Source organism: Podarcis liolepis (assembly GCF_965112155.1).
Source record: "Podarcis liolepis genome assembly, chromosome: 2".
Classification (NCBI taxonomy): Eukaryota; Metazoa; Chordata; class Lepidosauria; order Squamata; family Lacertidae; genus Podarcis; species Podarcis liolepis.
The window spans coordinates 63,301,202-63,317,763 of NC_139555.1; the positions used below are offsets into that span (position 1 = coordinate 63,301,202).

Consider the following 16,562-nt stretch of genomic DNA (forward strand, 5'->3'; position numbering starts at 1 on the left):
AATTGGGGCGCCCCTGGATCAAGACAGAAGCTGTGACTGCTTCTGGGGTTGCCCCAGCCCTATAGGGACTGCTAGAGGGTAAGCCATTCACATTGCTTAAGATACAGGTTGACTCAGTAGAACAGTGTGCCTTCAACCAGCTTATGTTGCTGGGTGGCCCAACTACTATGTAATCCGAACATATTAATTATTTGAACAGGGATATCTTGGCTGCAGCAATCTGAGCTGTATTTTCCAGACAAGACTATTATGTCAAGCTTCAATTAGTGTGGAACTTGGCTGCCCAGCTGGTGGCAGGACCGAGGTGAAAAGATCATATCACACCAATTCTATTCCAGTAACATTGGCTGCCTGCACGCTCCCAAGCCCAAGTTCCTATTCTCTCTGCTCAGCTGTGTCAGCTGTAGAGACTGCTTTCAATTCATAGAGTCATAGAATTGCAGAGTTGGAAGGGACCCTGAAGATCATCGAATCCAGCCCCCTGCAAGGCAGGAATATGCAGCTGTCCCATACGGGGATTGAACCTGTAACCTTGGCGTTATCAGCACCAAGCTCTAACCAACTGAGCTTTACCAAGATTGCAAGGCCTTTTCCATCGTGTTCCAGTCCCACCTCAGGCTGCTTCTGGGCAAAAGGGCACAACTGCCCTGTCTTCTTCCAAGAAATGTTGCTTTCACATCTCACACTTTTAAGTTCATGTTTATTTAAGATAGTCATCCACGGGCTTTTCTATTTGGTAACCTTTGCAAGGAGCTCACAGCGATACACAAAATCTATTCATTCATCTTCATTCATACCATTTTGAATCAATCATATTGCACATAGCAACATTAGGAAGAGAACCTTCAAAATCATTAGATGAATTGTGAGCAGGGAGGTCAGCCAGAATGACATTAAATGCAGAAAAGAACATACAGAGATATTAACTGGCCTGTGCATACCTACTCATAAGTAAATTCTACTGAGTTCAAGGCTACTTCCAGATAAGTGGAGATAGAATTTTAGCCTAAGAGCTTTATTTATGTGCATCCCAAATCATCCCGGGAGCTGCGGTTTGTGTGTCACAGAGCTACAATTCCCAGCAGATAACAGGGGACATGTTATATTCTTGAATCTTCTCTCTAGTCCAAATTCTGGTCACTGACATTCTCTCTAAGATGGATTTTACGTGAGCTCACCCCTAAGACAGCACATGGCACACCAATCTGCGAGGAATTCTCGAGTTCAGAGCCTACACGGTTAATATTTGCAGGAGCAGCCCACAAGTCCTTGCTGTTCCAGGATTGGCCAGAAGCTTTCTGCTTCACCCTATTTATCGCAGCATTTTTGCTGGAAGGTGCTAAAGTGTTTGAGTGGCGGAGACAGAGAGAGACACCTGCGGCAAGCAGTAGCCCTCTGGGGAAGCAAAGGGAGGGTGCTTACCCCCCCCCCTTGTCCCCGTGGCTGCCACAACCATGAGGGGCAGACATAAGGACACGTGGATTTTGCCCTTGCTCTTGGCTGGCTTAATTCAGCCAAATCTGGGACAGGAGCAACAGAAGGTAAGATATTGCAGTACCATTCAGTGGGGCTCAAACAGGAAGATAACTTGGGATCTGACAGCTCTTGTATTCTGGTTTGAAACCATGCAGTATCAGACAGCAGGGTTTGGTGAGGACGAGCAACAGCTGCCTAGTGATTTATATAACATAATACTCTCTGCACAATCAAGCACCCCTTATGAATCTTCAGCCAGTGGGAACCAACCTGATCTGGCCTGCGTAGGGACCAGAGATTCCATACCACAAAATTATGGGCAGAATGGCAGGTCCCAGTTTATATTCAGCTCCTCTCCCACAATGCCTTTGAAACTGTGTCTCTAGATCAGGGTATGTATTTGAGCCTATACAGTATTGTTGTGGGCATTGTCAGAGGACAAAAGGAGTGCTTCTTTTAGCCGTGTAAACTCGCGGCTTCTTATCAAGTGGTGAAAGGAATGGCGCGCATTTTATGATCAGCCTGTCCCTGCGCTGTCCCCCTTCTTCCCAGGCATGGGAGCTGGCAGGCTGTTTCTCTGTCTCGCTAAGCTAGTTTCTGAACAGAAATTTCACATTTTCCAGGATGATTATATCAGGATGATCTTGTGAATTTTGACCTGGATGCTGCTGGGCAAGCGCTTTAAACGATAAGACACCTCCACAGAGGCTGACCCTATCAGCGACTACTAGTTGCGGCGGCTATATCTGATGTCCAGTATCAGAGGCAGCATGTGTCTGAATGTTAGTCGCTGAGGGACATGAACAGGAGAGGGCTATGGAGGTTCACGGTCCGGTTGTGGCATTCCCAAAGGCAGCAGGCTGCCCACCACGAAAACAGAATTCTGGACTAGATGGGCCAGAGGAGCATAAACCTAGGGGCCTGCCTAATACTGAGTTCGACCACTGGTCCATCTAGTTCAGTATTGTCTACTTTGACTGGCAGCAGATCTCCAGAATTTCAGATGCGGTTGTGTGTGTGTGTGTGTATTCCCAACCCGGTCAGATGGGTGGGGTACAAATAATAAAATTATTTTATTCCACCTGGAGATGCCGGGGATTGAACCAGAGACCTTCTTCATGGTACAGCAGGTGTCCTGCCACGGAGCCATGGTCCTTTGTCCAATCCAGCAGGGTCCTTCTTACATCCTTAGGTTCTTGCCTGGAATGCTATAAATACCCATTTGCCTTATTGTGAAACTCAAAAGATCAACCTCACAGGATAGCTGCTATGATAAATGATACTATGGTTGCAAAGGACCCAGTGCGAATCTCACCCCCTATCTCCTAACTGATGTCTGAATCCCTCCTAGGGCAGGAGAGGAACCCGGAGATATAGTGCTTCAGGTCAGGCAGATCCTCTGTAGCACGGAACTTTAATCTCGAGCAGGGAAAGGGGGAGCTGCTGTCTAAAGCACGGGAGATGGATGCAACTCGTGCACCAATGTCATCAGTCCAAAGGACAAGGTTAGGCAAGATAGGATAGGTCCCATGTGACTTGTTTACTCCCAGGGCTATCTGCACAGGCAGATAGTGTGGCAGAGATGTGAGAGAAACCTCAGTGACATCTAATTATTAATAAGAAAGCCACATATAATCTGCCTAAAAAAAGGGAAGCACAATTGCCACTTTGTTGCTGGTCCATTTAAAGCAGTTTCTGCTCATACCTGCACCAATGCACAAGACCAACTTGTGTGGGTCACAGAAAGATGGCGGGGAAGCATTACCTAAGTGCAAAAACAAGTGGTGTGGAAATATTAAATCACCATTCCTAGCTCAGCTGGTAGAGCACGAGACTCTTAATCTCAGGGTTGTGGGTTCAAACCCTGTAAGCAAAATATTCCAGCATTGCAGGGGGTTGGACTAGATGACCCTCGGGGTGCCTTCCAACTCCACAATTGTATGTTTCCATTTCTCTCCAGAACAGCAGCTGTGAGGCGGGATGGGGAGACTTTGGCCCTCCAGATGTTGCTGGACTGCATCTCCCATCAACGGCCAGTATCAAGGCCAATGGAAGTTGCAGTCCATTAGCAACTGCAGGGCCAAAGTTGCCTCATGCCTGCTGTACAAGATGCCCACTGGGGCACATGCCAAGCATACTTGCTAGGAGACGGCATTGGATTCAGTGGGGCTTCCGGCAGAGCAAACACATTGGATGGTGCTGCAGAGGTACAAAGATACCGTCACTTTTCTTATGGGAAGGAAAGAGAAGGGCTTCCAAACCTGTTGCTCCCAGTCACAAATACATCTAGCCTAAGTAGACTGTTCCTGTCCTGTTCCCATTACAGTGGTACCTCGGGTTAAGAACTTAATTCGTTCTGGAGGTCCGTTCTTAACCTGAAAGTCTTCTTAACCTGAAGCGCCACTTTAGCTCATGGGGCCTCCCACTGCTGCCGTGCCACCGGAGCACGATTTCTGTTCTCATCCTGAAGCAAAGTTCTTAACCCGAGGTACTATTTCTGGGTTAGCGGAGTCTGTAAACTGAAGCGTATGTAACCTGAAGGGTATGTAACCCGAGGTACCACTGTACAGCAATCTACTGTGCTGATTGATGGGAGTTGCAATCCCCAGCATTTGATGGAGAAACAGCTTGGCTGTCTTTAAAAGCCAAGGAAATGACAGTGCTTCTCCAAGCTTTTCATTCCTGTGCTCTGTATTTCAGCTGTTTACAATGGTTGAAATGTTTGTCCATCTTTTGTGGGTTCGCTGGCCAATGCTATTTTTACCCTTGTACCTTCTACCGCTGCTTAATAACTGGTCTCAGAAACTGACTCCTCTTGTTCTGTGTCTTCGATTAGTATTTTTTGTGCGGCGTGCCTTTGGTTTGTTTAGAGCCAAAAGACGTACACAAGTGTTAATCCCCCTCCACAGTTAACATTCCCCTTCCTATTCCACGGCTGTAATCCAGGATTTGACTTGGAACAAAACTTCGAACAGGAACAAATCTGGGTTGGCTTACAGTAAAGGGGACCCATCTCTGTCATCCAGCAGCTGTCCCTGCAAACTGGAAAAGCAAAACAGCTTTAGCAGTGGTTGATCTGTGGCTTCTGACGCAAATAGATTTCCTCTCTCCTGCAGTGAACCAGAAGTTCAGAGCAAATGATGAAGTGTACCGATCAGAGCCTAGTAACCATGTGTTTCTAGGTGACCATCAAGAGCTAAGTGGTGGGGGCAGTTCTTCAGTCACCAATTATAAACTGCTCTGCCATAGGATGTTGCTTTATATCGGTCCAGACCAGTACTGACTGGCAGCAGGAGTGCCAGCTTGGGTGCCCAGAGCCGTGGCTGTCATGCAGCGTGCATGGCCCTGGCACTGAAATTTGTGGGTGCCTGGCCCCTTCATGGGAAATTTTGTGGGTGCTCGGGCACCCAGGGAGTTGGCAGGTATGACTGGCAACACAGCTCTCAAGAGTTTCAGGCCAGGAGTTTACCCAGCCCTACTCAGAGATGCCAGGAAGTGAGCCCAGGACCTGCAAAACAGGTGTTCTACCAATAACTTTAGCTCTTCCCTTCCTCACCACTGAGGATGGGATATATTTTCAGCACCCAGCACCAGAAGGGTGTGCCCACCCTACTGTATTTATTTCAGCTTTCATTATACACTTCCTCTAAATACATTCATAGGTTTGTCAACACCTCTGCTTGGAAGATGCCCCTGTGCCTTTTTGCCAGCTCTGAAGAAGAAGGGAGTTCAGCAGGGATGGCTTCTCTTATCACTACATCAGGAGCATCCAGACACACTGGGCATTTGCACCCGAGCCATGCACCCTGCCACCGTGCATTTGCTGAGCTTGGGAAGGGGCAGACACAGGCAGACTCTCCTCCATGCACAGGGGAAATCTGGGCTAGCCCTGATGTTCCCAAGTCCCTGCAGACAGAGGTGCTGTTGTCAGCCCTGCAGTATTTTGTATTGTAAAGCTGGAAGTCACTGAAGAGCTCACTGCCACCCATTTAGACTGTGTGGGACGACTGGTTCTCATACTACTCTAGAGGTAGAGAATCTTTGGCCACCTCAGGCTGCATTCTCTTCTGGGCAATTTGACAGAGGCCACATGCCAGAGGAGAGCAGGGCAAGAGCCAAAAGTGGGAGGAGCAACGAATATAATCTTTGCACAGTAGGCTGCGTTCTGCACATGCTCACACATCCCTCTCTAGCCAGGCAATCGAGAGTTGTTTTCAGAATTCTGGGGCACAGTTTAGCCAGGCAAGCAAGGCCAGTAGAGTCCCGAAGGCCTGGTAAAAAGACCTGCATGGAACATTTGGCCTGAGGTCCCCCTCCCCTGTTGTGGTCCGATCTCCTTCCATGGTATGGGCATCCAGGTACACTTGTGGAAATGTCAAAGCAGCTCTTAGAAAAGCCCTGGTGCAGATCTGCATTCCAGAGTACCTTCTTTCACCTCCTTATCCTTCTTCAGGTAGAGTCTCTCTTGTTTCCCTCCAGGTGGACTGCTACAACACGAAAGCAGGAACAATCTACGACTATGGGGCTCTCACCATAAACGGCGATGAGTACATCCCTTTCCAGCAGTACTCGGGGAGGATGGTCCTCTTTGTCAATGTGGCCACCTACTGAGGACTCACAATGCAGTACCTTGGTAAGATTCTCAGCTAGGAAGAGAAGCCTAGCTAGCAGCACATGCCCTAGTAGTGGATACCTTTGATGGGAGGCACTAGACTTCCAGCAATGTCAGAAACTGAGAAAACCTCTTAAGCCCAGAAGCATGAAGATTAGCTAACATTATTTGGTAGGGATCATCTCTGTTCTGTGATACTTTCCTCTTTATTATTGCGTCACGTGCAGCAGATGAGATCTGGCCTAAGCACAGGTTCCGAGCCTCAGTCCAGGCATATCTACACTTAGGCAGATTTGCCTTTCCCTTGGGAGATTCAGGACAGATACATTACTCCTCCAGGCAGCGCATTGTTAATTTATGCAGCGATTGCCACCAACCTGGATGCTTTAAAAGAGGATCGGGCAAATTGATGGAGGAGAAGGCTATCAGTAGCTACTAGTCATGATGGCGGTGTTCTGTCTTGATGGTCAGCAGCAATACTGCCTTCTGAATACTAGCCGCCAGAAGCATCAGGAGGGGAGAGTGTTATTGTGCATTGGTCCTGCTTGCCCAGTTCTCATGGGCATCTGGTCGGCGACTGTGAGAACAGCATGGTGGACCAAATGGACCATTCCTGGAGGTTCATCTGCACAACACAATGTTCAGAGATGCCACGCTGCCTCTTGTTGACTTCAGGTTGGCTCCGTCATATAAGTATGCTTTGAGCCAAGTTTTTTGTTGAGCTAAGTCCTGCAGGTGACTTCTAGAGGGATAGCCGATTGTATTAATTCTTTTGACACCTTAAATGGTAACCATTTTTTATTGTGGCATAAGCTGTCACCATCAGAAGTGTGATCCTCAAATGGCAGGTATTTGAGTACAGGTTGTAGCTGAAATTGCAGCGGATTGCAAGGACTGTGGCAATTCAATTAGAGTCTGAATTGGGATTTTGCTCTGTTGGTGATTATGTTGCAGAACTGAATGCACTACAGAATGAGCTGCGAAATCATGGACTGGTTGTCCTAGGTTTCCCATGCAATCAATTTGGAAAACAAGAACCTGGCACGAACGCAGAAATCCTTCCAGGACTGAGGTGAGTACACCTACTGCATGACCTGATGGTTATGCCAGGTAACTCTACACTGCACAACAGGCTAATTTAGAAAGCCTCTTGTCTTTAGTGCTTACAGTTGCTCACTATCTCCTTCTCCTGTGGCTCTACCATGTACCCCAGAGCAGACTCACATGCATGTATTGCTAATTTTCACTTCTCTTCTCCTTCTGGCAAGAAGGTAGGGGCAGGCAACAGACTCTTTAATCTCTAGGGAACTTACCTACACTTCCCTGGAAATAGTGATTGCGTGAGAGCAGGGAATGGAAAGGATATTTACGGCTGGGCAGGAGGGACTGTGCCTAATAGATTCTGAGCAGGGGCCAGGAGGCTGTCCTCTGAACAGTGTAGAAACTTTTTCTTGTTGCAGCCTCTCTGCGAAAGAGCTGGTTAAACTTGCTCCTTCTGTTCCAGATACGTCAGGCCTGGAGGAGGTTTTGTCCCAAATTTCCAGCTCTTTCAGAAAGGAGATGTGAATGGGGATAAAGAACAGAGAATCTACACCTTCTTGAAGGTTTGTATCGGCTCCTTTGAACCTCTACCACCTCTCATTCTGGCTCATGAAGATGTTAAGGGAAATAGCTTGGAGCCAAGGATTCCCCAAACAGAACTACGCTCCGATGGTGCTCTCACTGAGAGACAGGGGGGCATTTCTAACCAATTTATTCCTTTCCCCTTGTGCCCCCACTAAATCTGCTCCAACGGTTGACCACTGTGAGAACAAGGATGCTGAATTGCCTTTGGCCTGATTCAGCAGGGTTCTTATAATCAGGACTGGGGTCTCCTATAAAAGACCTTAAGAGATGGAGCAGGGGTCCATAAGGGGAAATCAGAGAGAAGTGCCTCCCTTTCTCTCCCTCTTCTGCCAGTGTGGGTCTCCAATGGACACAGTTCCCTCCCATAAATAGATCATGGCAATCCCACTAATGGAAATATAACTCGGGATCCAAGAAAGTAAGTTCTCTTTAAGCAAATGTCAGGGGTGAGGCTGCCATGAAAATTACAAGTTTTTAGATAGGCAAGCACCTATGTGGAACGTGGCAGAGAGACCAACTTAGTTGGTCTTTAAGGTGCTACTGGAAGAAATTTTTTTATTGTGGCAGAGAGAAAAAAGCAGCTGGGGAGGGGGAGAAATTTTAAGCAGAAAAGCAGCTGGTGAGGAGGGGTTAAGCACCTTCTTCCCGCCTGACTGGTATTCATTTAAGAACAAAACAGGTTGCAGCATCATTATCCACTTGTGGATAGGGTAGTCTGGCCCTTTATTAGGCTCAAATGTCGCTGTCAGGAAGTACATTTCAGACTCCTCTCTTCCTGTTCACAGCTGTCTACATCTCCCCTACACCACTAGACCAATGACAAAAAGCTTGTTTTTGTACTTCTTAAAGCACCTTCTCTCAAATTGCCTCCATTTCTAACCACAGAAAAGTAAATAATGCTTTTCTTTCTCTCTCTGGTAGAACTCCTGCCCGCCTCCTTTAGAAAGCTTTGGTGACCCCAAGAAACTTTTTTGGGAACCGCTGAAGGTCCATGATATCAAGTGGAACTTTGAGAAGTTTTTGGTTGGTCCGGACGGGAAGCCTGTGATGAGGTGGGCACACAGGACCAACATTGGCACTGTGAAGAGCGACATCCTGAAATACATGAGAGAGCAGCAGAACCTGTCAATGGGCTAGAGGTCATGTAGATGTAGAGAAATAAGATGGGAGGGGTGGGGGTGGGGAGACCTGTTGCTTTATCCAGAACCAGACATTTTATCCTCAAATCACAGAAAAAGGAACTGAACTTCCTTTGACCAAAAGCCAAAGGTTAAGATATAATGTTAAATATGGACTAGTTTATTCAAAATCAGACTGCAACCCTTCCTCGACTGACCTGTTTTTCCAAACACACTTTGGAAGAGGAAGTGGGCCTCAGCTTTCCAGTCCCTCTCTAGGCTTCGCTCCCACCATGTTGTAAGTGGGATCTCTCCCTGCCATCACTCCAACTTTGAGCCCACCATAGCACATTGGTAGCATTGCAGGGAGGTTGACGAAGATGACCCTTGGGGTCCCTTCCAACTCTACAATTCTGTGATCAAAGCTGAGTACAGTGGTACCTTGGTTCGCTTTTTTTAATAATAATTTTTATTGATTTTAACATATAAATTATAAAATGTACCACAAAACTTATCACTTATACCATCTTTTTTGACTTCCATCAGCACCTCTGATAATCCACCGTTTTGTTCACTTCTTATATATTTCTTAACTTTATATTGCCTTTAAGTCTCTTAACAAATTATCCTTTCCCTTATCTATTTTTTGTAATACTTCCAATAATACTCCTCACAGAACTTCTTGCAAACCTACAAACGTCGTCTGGTCTTCACAGATACTTTTCAAATAGTCCGTAAATTTACTCCAGTCTTCCGGCACCTTGGTTCTCAAACTTAATCTGTTCCGGAAGTCCATTCCAAAGGTGCGCTTTCCCATAGAAAGTAATGCAAGATGGATTAATCCGTTCCAGACTTTTAAAAACAACCCCTAAAACAGCAATTTAATGTGAATTTTACTATCTAACGAGACCACTGATCCATAAAATGAAAGCAATAATCAATTACTGTACTATAAAATAAGTAAGACAGTATTGTAGGTGATAAAAAATATTATTATTATTATTATTTTACCTGCACTGATGCTAGTCATTGTTTGGATGGGGGGCTTTTATCCATTTCCGTAGTCACACAATCAATCAATCAATCAATCAATCAATAGCTGAACTGGGTTCCACACAGTCACAAACCAAATAAACAAAAAAAGCCTCAAAAACAAAAACGCAAAATAAATAGCAAAAACAAAGCGCCAAACTTAATCCATTCCAGAAGTCTGTTTGACTTCCGAAATGTTCGAAAAGAAAGGCTCTGCTTCTGATTGGTGCAGGTGCCCTGGAAACAATAGCCGACAGCCGCATCGGATGTTCGGCTTCCAAAAATTGTTCGAAAACCAGAACACTTACTTCCGGGTTTTCGGCGTTTGAGAACCAAGGCATTTAAGAACCAAGGTACCACTGTATATTACAACACACAAAGTAGTCTTTTGGTTTTGATACTACGACATTAAAAGTATGGGAGGGACCTCTTCCCCCCCCTCTTTGTTAACATATTTATATGCAAATATATATTCAGCAGTCTTTAGCCATCAGGCTTTGTAAGTCAAACCACACTCACTTCTATCTATAGAACTCAATTATGCCAATTTATGATTGCATAAGCTTTCACAGACTAGTGCTTCCACCAGGGCAGCCAACGCAGTGCTCTCCAGCTCTTGTTGGGACTAAAACTTCCATCTGTCCCATCAGGCATGGCTAATGGTCAAGAATGATAGGAGTCATATCCCAACAAGATCTAGAAAACACCATATTGGTTGCCTCTGGTTCACATCACTATCAGGTCTCAGAGATCTTTATTTGCAACCCTTTGCTATAAGAACCCAACTCACACTGCTCCTGTTAGGGATGGGAAGATCTTTTGCTAACAGATGGGATCCACATTTTGGACAGCTCTGGATAAGGCACAGCCCTCCTCCCTTCCACAGCAAACTGAACAGACCCTCCCAGGCCGAGAGGTTATGTTGACTGAAGTTTCTCAAAGATGGCATTGCCTCCTCCGAGTGTGGATGACAGGAGAGAGGGATCTGGGGACAAGATGATGCATCAGTATGAAGGTTGGGTCTGAAAGCTCCCAAAGGGTGGACCTAGCCCAAGGCTGCGAAGGGACAGTGGAGCAGCTCTTCTAGTGCATTCGTGCTGCCCCACAACTCACCTTTGCAGAGATGCAGTCCTTCTGATCAGCCCCATGATCCTAGCCTCTTTTGCTTCCACACCCACCCTGTGTATGAAAAACTCCCTAATAATAATAATTAAAAAAACAGCAAGCACTCAATGCAACTTGTGAGAGACTCTCCTTTAAGCAAGGGTGCAGATCTGGTGGCAATACAAGATGTGTGTTCCTTGGAGAATTTGGATCCTCTAGCTAGGTTACAGTCTCAACAAAATGAGAGCTTGTCTATACTGCCACTAGCATTCTCACTAAGCCAAGACCCTCCACATCCATCCCAGGCAGCACTGACAGTGCTCAGGGATTATGGGAACTGTGGTTCAGCAGCATTTGGAGGGATACAGGTTAGGCACCCCAATTTATAGAGTGCCTTTAGAGGGTACGAAAGCCATTCACACAATGATCCTTTATGACAACCCTAAGTTGAGTCAGTAATCTTCTTCTCATATATAGAGAGAGGCTTGCTTAAGGCAACCTAATGAGTTTGCTATTTAGGTGAAAATGGAACAGAAGGGGTTTCTGGTTAGAGCTCATCCTTTTTTGTTCTGTGTTATCATACTAAAAACTGCCCCTGTTAAAGAAAAGAAACCAGTTTTCCCACTGCAAAACTGTGTGATAGCATTAGAATCTGACATCCTGAATCCATTCTGTATCCAGTTGCCCTGGTTCAGGCAGTTTCCTCTTGGTGTTCACTTCATGCAAATATAGATTCAAAGAGAAGATAAAGTACACAAGCACCCCCCACACACACACACCTTGGATCTTCTCTTTCACTTTTTGCACTGTGGATCAGGGGTAGCTAACCAGTGGCTAAACTACAACTCCCATCATCCCTGATCCCATAGCCCATATTGGTTGGTGCTAATGGGTCCAACATCCAGAGGACTACTGGCTCCCCATCTATGCTGTGCAGGGAATTATTTCTTACAGATGATGAAAGGAAATACCCAACGCCCTGACACTCATCCTCTTTTCATTTATGGCAATCCAAAAGGCATCTAATAAATAGCACCAGATAGCACAAAGACACATTTCACTTCGACATAACACTCCAGGGACTGTAGATCACAGGGGGGAAAATCACACTTTATTAGGAATAGAATAAAATTAATATATATAATTAATATCATTTTGCCAAAACAAAATGTCTCTAACATTTATACAACAGGAAGATCGGCAAGCAAAAATACTAGGTGTTACTATTTAGAGTGATGTGTACAGTAAATTCTAATCAGGCTTTCCTTCACCTTTTTCTTTCCTATGACAGAAAGAAAAGGGGGGTTACAAGTGCCCCCGCCATAACATCTATGTTTGGGGTGGTATGCATTGATCTTGTAATGTAACATTTTGTAAATTGTTATTCTTTCCCTCTGTGAGGACAAGAAAAAAGGACCACCCTTTATGGTTACTTCCCAAGGAAAGAGTTTTCCCTGTAGAGTTTGATGGCTGACTATTTGTAAACATCCAATTCTAGTTTCAAATGAGCCCAGGCATTAACCATTTGAGCAGAGGCAGACATAAGTTCCCGGACGCCCTTGGCAAGGAACTCTATTGGCACCTCTGAAGCCAGGAGATACCATGGACCAGAAACTCAAAGAGTTTGCCTTTCACGCTCCACTGTTGACTTCCTTTGCGGCCATCAGGGTCGAGTCCGCTTTGCTCAGCCTCCCTACCACCACCTCCTCCACTGATCTCTCTCTTTGCCTACCTGCCTTTCTTCCACCCTCCACTCACTGCTTCCTCTTCTGCTTCCTTCCTTTTCGCTCCTCTTGCAATTCATGTCTTTCTTCCCACTAAGCTCATACCGGGGGCCTGCCGAGGTGCCCAGAGCAGTCTGTGCACCTTGTCCAGCCACCCAAAGCAGTGGAGTGGCGGCCCAGGGAGTGTGCCGATGGGCAGAGAGCCAGAGTGGAGGGGCACGATTTTGGTGCCACCCTGGGCCGGCACCCTTGGCGAGAGCCAACCCCTGGTACACCCCTACATTGGAGTATTCCAGTTATTACAGCAGCATGTAACAAGCCATTTGTACCACCTCTTGCATAGCACACTTTGAAAGAAATGTTTATGACAATTAGGTTAGCTGGATTAGCATTTCAAAACAGTTTTTTTAAAGCAATCTGTGGTTGAAACAAGTGTAGGTTTTACAGAAATGTCAAAATAAAGGGCACCTTTGTTTCCTTAGGGATTATCATGCTGAGGAACAGTGAACAGTGGAAACCTTACTGACCAAAGTCTTTGCAGACTCTGACTCAGCCACTTTCTATATGCACTTATTTTCTTTTTCATCCTACCTATTCACCGTATGGTGCACCCTCATAATTAATTTGTCTCTTAAAAAGCAACAGCCATCACTTCCCTGTATTTCATCTTTCATCCATGCACATTCTAAGGTCCCTCCCATCTTAAAATGAAGCCTCTCCACTTCCACAAGCATGCTGCTGCTTTGTTGGAGAAACCAGCCTCTGTGCGAGGAGGAGATCGGGGAAGAAACAGTATTATCGAGCCAGTGTGCAGAATGCCTATAGAAAGCTGAACCCCCATTGCATCCAAGCTGTTTCATTATACCATCAATGCTCTTTTAAGAGTAACACAGCTGACCACAACACATGCAATCGGTGGTCACACAGCTGTGATTCCTTCCGACTCATGTAAAACAGTGGTAACATCAGCAGTACCACTTATAGCAGAGTTTTTAAACTTTGATTTTATGCAACACATATTCCTCAAAAGCCTTTGCTGGTCACTACTGCCCTGCACCAGGAGTGCAACCCTTCTTCGTTGTTTTTTTCCACTAAACTACCACATTTACAGCACAACCTTATTCTGGAGTGAATCTCACTGGCCTCAAGTGGACTTACGCCAAGGAAAGTGGATTGCAACCAAAGATTAGCTATTCTCGTTAGCACACCCAGTCCATCAGGAATCATTTAAAAACTGCCTTGCTAGATCAGACTGGAAGTCCATCTAGTCCAGCAAGCTGTCTTCAAGGGTTGAGAGAGAGAAGTTGTGCAGCAACACCTGCTAGCCTGTTTGCAGACCACATTTACATTGAGACTAATGGGTTCGATTTCATACTGTGAGATCGAAAAGAGACAGGAACAGAGTTTCAGGCTCAGGAAAACAATGCAGGAAGCTGCCAATACTAAGAGGAGGGTAAGTTAAGGTATATGTATAAACTGGGTATGTGGCGCAATACACAAACAAATACTAGTTTTAACCACGCTGAACAGCACAACTCAGTGGAAGCATAATGTTTCCTTGGGCTAAACCACTGGACTCGACACGCAAATTAAAAAATATATATTCAGGATGGGAAAAGTATATTTTACTTCCTATACACTATACAGGGATTGGATTTCTCCTTCTCCCTACCCCCTTGCAAAAATTCAGTGTCTGTAACCTGTCCAGGCATTGGCCACAACAGCTGCTCTGCAAAAGCCTTTTTGCACATAGAATGTTTCTGCTGCCACCAAATTCAGATGCCGTAAATGTAAAGCTGTCACATGACAGGGGGAATCAGCTAGATATAGGTTCTGTTGACACAGGGCTGCCAGTGTTTGCCACTGGAATCTGATAGCAGATCCATGGCTGTTGAATCCTTGAGGTCAGAAAGAGTTATTCATCCAAATGCTGAGTGTGAGTGAAAGGGAGACCCAGGTAGTTATTTCCAGTGGTTTCTCCCGTAACACTGGGCCACTGTCACTCCTTGGCAGTATCTTCCATACGTCTTCAGAAATTCCTGCTAAAGCTGCTGTCAGCTCAAGCATCCAAGTGTACATGTATTCCATGTACACAGATAAATGTGAATAGTGTCCAGGAGCACAAGGAGGCTTTTATCTGTACATGCAGACTCACATGCGTATATCACAACTCCATTTCTTATGCTCTTGCACATGGCCATAGAGTTAGGCGGGCCTTTGGTTTTTAGGTAACCCAAGGCCTGTAGGGTCTGAAAGACAAAAACACACAAATATTACAAAAAGTGGCAGACAGGTCTTTGGTCAACAATATACTATTATGTTCAGCTCACAGAGATTTGTGCTGAACTGAATCCACCATCCCAATCCTCACCAACAGCATCTGCTGACAACTCCATAGCCAAATGCCCGGCGGATATTTAAAATCTGGCCGATGACATTTAGTATATTTCAGCCGCATCTGCACAACACACTAAACTGTGGTTTAGTACAGGGGCCACCAGTTTTTGGCGGGTCATCAGCACAGTTACAAAATGTTGAGGGCTAGGTGAAGGGAGAGCTAGGGAGGCCCAAAGACACACACCTCTGGCTCCTTGAAACACTGAGGCGCAAGTTTTCCATGAACCTGAAGACCAGTTAGATCTCTGTGAATCGCATACATCAGAAACTCATGTGACCTTTCAGGCATGAAAAAGATTTGCACCTTCAAGCAAAGATTTGCACCTCCTTTCCTCCTATTTGTTCAGGGCCCGTTTGTGTGTTAAGATAGGCAGGCGAAGGCAGCTTGAAACAGTGCCCTCACAGCACACAGGGTGTGGCTGCCGTAGAGTGAACCTCCCCAGTTTTGTGTGGCAAATTGGCATGTCACCACAAAGCCAGTGATGGCATGAAGGCGCCCCATGCAATGGAAATGATCTACCATGTGGAGCAGCCAAACATTTCTGAACTGTTATCATAGCAGATAAGAAGACCCTTCGAGGAGAGGAGGAAAAGCAGCATTCACAATAGCTCTCGGGAATTTGACCAAAGAAGTTTGAAGCTCTTTCTTACCCGATTCCTTGGGGAGTTGTTTCCCACCATCTGGCGCTTGTGCGTTCTGACTTTGTGAAATAACACATGGTGGATACCAGGTATATTCAGGCTAAAGTGAGCAAGACATAAATAAACAAGCATAAACATGGCACACAGCTAATGCGTGCTTCAAAATGGAAACTTTGCTTCTCCAAACTGAATGGCCCCACTGTGCAAGTAGGAGGAGGCACTGACAATAGGCTAAGCAGAACCGTTCATTCTGGGGTGAACATGCCCTGGATTCCTTCGAGAGGAAGAACTTAATATGAATTCTATAACTAAAGAAAGAATCAGGCCATGCAACAAAATTTTGAGCACGGATTCTGGTAGGCAAAGCCAACAATTTCAGATTTTGGAAAACAGGAGAAGCAGAGCTGCTCATTCTGGGCATTCGCTTACACCTGGAGTTTTGCACAGAATCTGGCACAATCCTGAGACTCTGATCTTCATTTATTTTTTAATGAGGCAATGGATGGCTTTATACTTATAGCCTCCAGTTCCCAGCTGCCTTTTTTCACAGCCCTGATGCCTTCTGATTTAGTTAACTCACAGGAGGGAATCGGTGGTAGTTTTGAACCGGAGGACGCTCATTTGGCATTGCCGCTGGTGGGTAACGGATCTGCTGCCACTCCTCATAACCAAGATACATGTGGGGCTGGACTGGAGTGGGGCACTGGAACTGGTACATGGGGCAGACTGGGGCCACCGGTCCTGGCTGTGGCTCTGGATGAAGCCTGTCACCAGAATGCTGTAAGTGAGAAAGCAGGAGGCTGAGAATGATGCAAACACAGATAAGCCATA

The 16,562-nt window shown here is 45.8% G+C and overlaps 2 protein-coding genes across 21 annotated transcripts in view; one reads left to right on the top strand and one right to left on the bottom strand.

Annotated features, from left to right (window-relative positions):
• The first annotated feature begins 1,326 nt into the window (after positions 1 to 1,326).
• GPX3 (glutathione peroxidase 3) lies at positions 1,327 to 8,976 on the top strand. The gene is made up of 5 exons (XM_083488537.1): positions 1,327 to 1,541; positions 5,956 to 6,109; positions 7,043 to 7,160; positions 7,593 to 7,692; positions 8,636 to 8,976. Exons 1-5 carry the CDS (start codon positions 1,455 to 1,457, stop codon positions 8,849 to 8,851), a joined length of 675 nt encoding a protein of 224 aa, XP_083344663.1. The 5' UTR covers positions 1,327 to 1,454; the 3' UTR covers positions 8,852 to 8,976.
• A 3,085-nt stretch (positions 8,977 to 12,061) lies between these two features.
• The window catches only part of TNIP1 (TNFAIP3 interacting protein 1), a 57,804-nt gene continuing 53,303 nt past the window's right edge, over positions 12,062 to 16,562 (bottom strand). For 10 of the 20 annotated variants that reach the window (XR_014522260.1, XR_014522261.1, XR_014522262.1 and 7 more), the window contains 4 exons: positions 16,312 to 16,509; positions 15,741 to 15,831; positions 12,485 to 14,941; positions 12,062 to 12,438 (listed from right to left, as the gene is read on the bottom strand). Coding sequence is in view for 10 of the 20 variants with exons in the window: in XM_083488373.1 (XP_083344499.1) it covers positions 14,898 to 14,941; positions 15,741 to 15,831; positions 16,312 to 16,509 (333 nt within the window). In the remaining 10 variants the exon portion in view is untranslated. Of the gene's footprint in view, positions 14,942 to 15,740; positions 15,832 to 16,311; positions 16,510 to 16,562 lie in introns of all 20 variants that reach the window. The other 10 variants (XM_083488373.1, XM_083488378.1, XM_083488380.1 and 7 more) reach the window with 1 other exon arrangement.